The sequence below is a fragment of the Gopherus flavomarginatus genome, chromosome 8 (assembly GCF_025201925.1).
Source record: "Gopherus flavomarginatus isolate rGopFla2 chromosome 8, rGopFla2.mat.asm, whole genome shotgun sequence".
Taxonomy (NCBI): Eukaryota; Metazoa; Chordata; order Testudines; family Testudinidae; genus Gopherus; species Gopherus flavomarginatus.
In genome coordinates this window covers 96,757,543-96,764,384 of record NC_066624.1, presented here as the reverse complement: position 1 = coordinate 96,764,384, position 6,842 = coordinate 96,757,543, and the positions used below count along the sequence as shown (strand labels likewise).

At 41.1% G+C, this 6,842-nt stretch overlaps 1 protein-coding gene across 1 annotated transcript in view; it reads left to right on the top strand.

The window, feature by feature from the left end:
- The first annotated feature begins 4,306 nt into the window (after window positions 1-4,306).
- The window catches only part of WDR49 (WD repeat domain 49), a 60,510-nt gene continuing 57,974 nt past the window's right edge, over window positions 4,307-6,842 (top strand). Inside the window, 2 exon segments of the mRNA XM_050965849.1 lie at window positions 4,307-4,463; window positions 4,778-4,994. Coding sequence (XP_050821806.1) covers window positions 4,836-4,994 — 159 coding nt within the window. The 5' untranslated portion in view covers window positions 4,307-4,463; window positions 4,778-4,835.

The window sequence follows — 6,842 nt, the reverse complement described above, 5'->3', positions numbered from 1 at the left end:
CCCAGCCCTGGGGAACCTAGGTCCTGCAGGATAGTTCCATTGGGAGAGAACTTGCAGCAGGGAAAAGTAGAGCTCTGTATGAGAACAGGTGACACAAGCAGTACATCGATAGAATTACAGAACCCTCCTCACCCCAGAGGAGTAACCCTAATAAATGAGCATACCCCAAAGTAACAGGCAAATCTGGTAAGACTTTTCCTACATATCGGGGAAATATTCCTTTTGTATTTAATGATCTGGAAGAAAATGTCTGTTCATTTTACAGGGATGATCGCACATATATGTTCCACATAGAACCACTGTCAAAATAAGGCTTTGATTTATGAGGCCATTGCTTTCCATTTTAGCTTCACGAACCTTTTACTCTTTTTTTAATCAGCTGGACAGAAACAGATCACAAATCTAAGGCTTAGAAAAAGGATATAAATGACCAAATTTTAAAGGGACAAGGTGGGTAGGTAATATTTATTAAACCGCCACCTGTTGGTGAAAGAAACACATTTTCCAGCCATATTGACTTCTTCAGATCTGGGAATCAGCTGAATACAAGGCGGCACAAATTGTTTAGCATAAATAATTAACATGCATTTTAAGGTGAAGTGGCTTGTTAACAACACTGGAGTCATAGGACAAAAAAGGGGAGTTATTGGGGACAGATTATTGTAATAAGCCATAAATCTAGTGTCTTTATAAAGACCATGATTTTTAGTATCTGGCAAAGTAATGAATTTAAGCTCTCGGGCTTGTCTTCTGAAGATGTTTTGTAGGTTTCCTTTGAGAACGAGGATAGAGAAGTCAGCTACAGAGTGATAGTTTTGTGAAAAGTGTTTGCCCATGCATGACATGGTTTTGTGTTTTATCATTTTTCTGTGCGAGTTCATTTGAGAGCATAGTGGTGGTCAGGTTTCACCAACATAGTTGTTATTGGGGCATGTGGTGCACTGGATAAGGTGCAACACTTGTGATAGGCGTGTGTATGATCTTGAAAGGTGTGTTGTGGAGGGTGGAACTGGTCATGTAGCAGTGAAGACATGTCTGCAGGTTTTGCATCTGTTCTGACAGGATCTGGTGCCAGTTTGAGTTTGTGAGTACTGATCAGTGGGGAGGATGTTTCTGATGATGAGGTTGGGTGTCTGGGGCTGGGAGTATTGAAGTCCAGAAGAGGGGTGTTGGGAAAGATTTCTTTCAGAATATATGGTTCCCATCAACTGTTTAATGATATCCCATATGTGTCCCAATGTGTGAGGGTAGGTGACAACTAGGGGTGTTTCGTTGGAGGGAGGTTGTCTCTTTCACCAACAGAAGTTGGTCCAATAAAAGATATTACCTCCCCCACCTTGTGTATCTAATCTCTCTTGGGACCAACATAGGTACTGCAAACAAATTTTAAAGGGGATTTTAAGGGAGGTGGAATTACAGTGTCCATGATAGATTAGGTCTAGATTAATATCTGTGGATGCAAACTGATGATGATTGCTGTGATAACCTTTTCTCCCCAACCCAGCTGTGATGGAGTGGGGGCCAGCCTGACATCATCCTTCCCTAGGTGTTCTGCAGGGTAGGATAGATTTACTTTCTACTTGGATCTTTGTAGGAGCCCTTTCCGGGGAAGTGGCCCAAACTATGCTATCAATGTTTCCCATCAGTCTGGGCCCACCTTCCTGTGGGTAATGATTGTTGGCTCTGGTCTCTCCAGCAGAGGGGGTTACAGGTGATTTTCTCTCTTGACCAGTTTACCCTGTGACGGGATTCCAAACTGGCTTCTGCCAGTGAAACTCAAGGAGTTATCAAGCCCTGCATGTTTGTATCTATAGGTCCTGCCATGCTTTTATTTGGGTATATCGTTTTCCCACTCATTCCCTTTTCCTTAGTAGAAACTGCTTTCAGAATAGGCCATTAGAGGAGGTGTAGGAGGAGCAGACCTCCCTTCCACGTCCAGCCACAGCAGCTGTGTGATGTCTCTGAGCACCTCCCACTGATGGTGAGTTTTCAGAACCCTACTTTTTTAACACCTCACATTTTTACTAGGACAGAGCACAGAGAATATAGTGGAATCCTCTGCCCAAATGTAGGTGCAAAACTGAAAAGGCAAAACAATAGGCGTTGCAAATAAATCCAGCTACATTCTCACAAAATAGAAGAGAAGGTAAGATAAGGTTTACATGATTGCTGGAAGGAAAAGAAAAGTAATAGCTATATTTCCATACACTCAACTAGGGACTTAAAGAAATCCCCCTGCCAGGGAGGTACACTGAGATCAGGCAAAGGTGACTGTAATTTAGCTACCGTGCTCTCTACAGGAAAGAAAGAGAGCACTATGGAGGATTTAAAGGGACACTTCCAGGTTAAATTTGACCCTGAACTTCAGTTAGGTGAGCATAATCTTCTCCAAAACTAATGGGAAGAATTCCATTGTTTTTGTTTAGTTCCAACAAAGACAATTTTTAATAAACCCAAATGCTCCATCACTAGACCAGATTCTCAGGTAGCATAAATCAGCTACATCTAGTTCTGCAGGTTTAGATCAGCTGAATATCTGGCCCATTGTTCTAATGCATGTAAACTTGAGTGGTAGTACAAACTAATGTCATAAAATGAAATGATATTATTAATATTAATATATCCTTATTTTCCATGTGAAAGATAAGAGAAATGTGCAAAACAGTATCTGCAAAGCAAAAGAAACGAGATGTTTAAATTTCTTTCTGTTTTAATTGACTAGTTATGGGATTTAGGACCTAGGAAAGGAAATGTCCTTTTAATTATTCATAATTGGTATTTCAAAAGAATATAGTTCCACTCTTCCAACAACCGTGTTATGGCAGAAACACCCTCCCTGAACTAATCAGTAAGAGCCCTACCACTTTCTCCTTAACATCCCTTCTGAAGATCTGTTTTCTGCCTGCTGCCTGCAAGAAAACACACAATTAGACTAACACCCACTTGACAAAAGTCAGTGTAATTACAAACAAACAAACCTATAGCAAATGTATACACCAGGGGTAGGCAACCTCTGGCACGTGTGCCGAAGGCGGCACGCAAGCTGATTTTCAGTGGCACTCTCACTGCCCAGGTCCTGGCCACCGGTCCGGGGAGATCTGTATTTTAATTTAATTTTAAATGAAGCTTCTTAAACATTTTAAAAACCTTATTTACTTTACATACAACAACAGTTTAGTTATATATTATAGACTTATAGAAAGAGACCTTCTAAAAAGATTAAAATGTATTACTGGACGCAAAACTTAAATTAGAGTGAATAAATGAACACTCGGCACACCACTTCTGAAAGGTTGCCGACCCCTGGTATACACATATATATAAAATGGTGTATATTTGATTTTTCTCCTTCTTCCCAACCCTGCATATGTTGCTTGTCTGCTCCATCACCAATCCTGCAGAACATATGCATGCAAGGAACTTTTCTTACCATTCATGGACAAGTGTTGGCAGGGCTGAGTGCTCATAAAGTAGACCTCCGGCAGGAAGTCTCAGAGCTGAGCTCGAGTGACTCGGGTGTGCAGAGCTCACATGATGGGGCTAAAAATATAAGTGTAAACATTTGGGCTCAGGCTGGAACCTGGGCTCTGAAGCCCAGTCAGACCATAGGCTCCAGCCCAAGCCCAAATATCTACACTGTTATTTTTAGTCCCATAGTGTGAGCCCTGGACGTCAGTTGACCTGGGTTCTGAGATTTGCTGCCTCTCTTTTTTTGGGGGGGGAGAGGGGTCAAAAAGGGGGCGGGCTTGCAGCCTAGACATACCCATGGACTGCACACTCTTTAGGGCAGAAGACCCTGGTCTACCTTTGTGCTTATACAGCACCTTGCACCTGGGGATCCAATCCTGATATGGGTCTCTGAGCACTACCACAATATAATTATGATCTAACCCAAACATAGGATAAAAGGCCAAATCTTGCCCATCCTTTTTGCCAAATTGCATCATTTATTACCTGGTGAAACTTCATTGAAATCAATAAGATTCTGCCTGGCAGTGGGTACAATGAGTACTGGCAAATCAGACTCCAAATTTGCAGTTTACTGTGATGTAAAAGCTGGTTCATTTAAAACAAATCTTATTTTGTAGTATGCAAAAAAGGTCACTCTTACAGGAAGGCTTTGTAGTATATTTGATTAAATGGTGCCATTGCCGTTCCTTTATAGCTATACTGTGCTTCTAGTTATGCTTGCAAATAGCCCTCTTATGCAAACACCTCCATTTTGACCAATAACCAGGGGAGAGAAAGGAGGGAAGCTTAGCCAGCTTTGTATACGTTGCCAGGAAACATTTGTAAGCACCAAGAGTTATCAAGAAAAGCAAAGGACTCTGCACATTCCTTTAGTTTAAACTCTTTATTCGAGAGTAAAAATAGTTGTAGAGCTTACCAAAGTGTTCTGCAAAAATAATGGAGTTATAATCACATACAATCACAAAATTAAATATCACAGTATTAACGACAAGGTAAGTAAAATGGATTTTAAATAGCTGACTTTCTAAGGCATATTTAGATAGCAAATAGAAATGTTTGTACACTTGCTTTCTGTATTAGTTAGTTACAATCAAAGGAAGCCAGGTACACCACACCTTTAATAAACAGAATGTTGGAGAGTATCTCTAATGGTTTGGTATGTTATGAAATAAAATTCAAAGTCAAGAGTTAAAAATGTTTTTATAGTTTTATTTAAATTGATCTTTTCCCGCTTGATATACGTTGTCTCAGAATTTTAACTATTGGATTTCTACAAAAAAAAAATTTTTTTTAATTCTTCTTAAAGGACAAGAACTGAGTCAAATATGACCCTATGTGCCAGAAGATGTTAAAGTGAATCAAGCATGAACTACACACATCTTTCTCTTAATGACTCCCAGCCCAGTGCTGGGTGTCTGACCTCAGACAGAACAGAAGACACTGCAGCAATGAAAAATGTTACGGAACAACTTGAAAACAGACTAAGTATTTATGATTTTATGAAAATGCAGGAGATTTTTATGGTAAGTGAATTTCCTAATTAAAATATTAATTGAAAGGATTTTGAATTGCTTATCAAGGAAATATAGAAAGCATTATCAATTATGCTTATATTGTCATATGGTATCAAGAAAAGTAGGTCTGTGTCTGCATAAGGAAATATAGGATATAGAAACAGACAAAATTCTCTTAGTTGGGTGTGAATCCAAGATTAGGACAAGAAGCGATGTGCTTAGAATGCAGCAAGGGAGGTTTAGGTTGGACATTAGGAGAAGTTTCCTAACTGTCAGGGTAGTTAAACACTGGATAAAATTGCCTAGGGAGGTTGTAGAATCTCATTGGAGATTTTTAAGAGCAGGTTAGATAAACATCTGTCAGGAATGGTCTAGATCAGTAGTTCTCAAACTAGGGCTTCCGCTTGTTCAGGAAAAGCCCCTGGAGGGCTGGGCTGGTTTGTTTACCTGCCACATCCACAGGTTTGGCCAATTGTGGCTCCCACTGACTTGTGGTTCACCACTCCAGACCACTGAGGGCTGCGGGAAGGGCAGCCAACATGTCCCTCAGCCCGTGCTCCTTTCTGCAGCCCCCATTGGCCTGGAGTGGCAAACCATGGCCAGTGGGAGCTGCAATTGGCCGAACCTGCCGATGTGGCGGGTAAACAAACTGGCCCAGCCCGCCAGGGGCTTTCCCTGAACAAGCGGCGGACCAGCTTTGAGAACCACTGGTCTAGATAATACTTAGTCCTGCCACGAGTGCAGGGGACTGGACTAGATGACCTCTTAAGGTCCCTTCCAGTCCTATGATTCTATTATTAGAAATACTAGTCAAATAAAAAACAAACAAAAAAAACTGTAATCAGGAATAATCTCACTGCCTAAAAGTGAGGCAACCAAAGAAAGATTTATCTTTTTTCTTTCCCAGGAGCGGCTTTAAATAAAACTCCCTTACGTATTCAACATGACACAATACAACCCTACCTTTAGGCAAACAAGGAGCCATTGACCTAGCACTGCTTTTCAGGAAGCCATGCTACTTATCTGTGCAGCCATGACTCAGGCAAATACTGACCACAATTAGAGATGAGCCAAAATTGGAAACTTGGATAATTTTGAACCTCTTCCAGTTTCAGGCAGATTCTGTGGTTCAGACTTAAATTCCTGGATTAGAACCCACCCCATCTATTTTGGTGCTGTATAGGATCTAGGGAAGAAAGGGGCCTGTTGTCTGGTTGAGAAGCAGCCAAAATACCATGAGTAAATGGTGGAAATCATATGAAAATACCTGATCTCATGAGATTTCTGCCCATTTGGAGCTGAAATGTCACAAAAACATCTTGTGATTTTGGGAGTCGTTTCATTGGAGTCTTGATTTGCTCCTAAATCTGAGACCTGTAGGCTGGGGGTAAATTCTGATGCCAGTTACACCAGCGTAAAATTGGAGTGTCTCCACTGACTATAGTGGTCTCGGGATTTACAGTTTCTCCAGATTATACCTGTGTAAATTAAATCAGAATCTGACCCACTTCCTTTTCAGTCTATCTCTAATCATGACATCTGTTGTTGGAGTGCAGTGGACAAAACATTTCCATGAAAAATTATGACATTTGCAGTGGCCCAGTTGCCTTGAGACAGCAAGACAGCACTGTTCACTGCTATACAAGTTGCCTGGGCTTGAGGCCCCTGTCCATGTCACACAGCAATAACCCTTTCCCTGAGCTGACTAAGAAGGGGCTCTGATATGCACCTAAGGGTGTCCCAGTCAATGGTCAGATGCAAAATTATGACAAAGACACTGGGATTTAGGAGGTTGAGTGAAGAGGGAACAAAAAGGGACTTTTTTAGGGGGAAAAAATAGAGTTGTTCAGAGTTCCA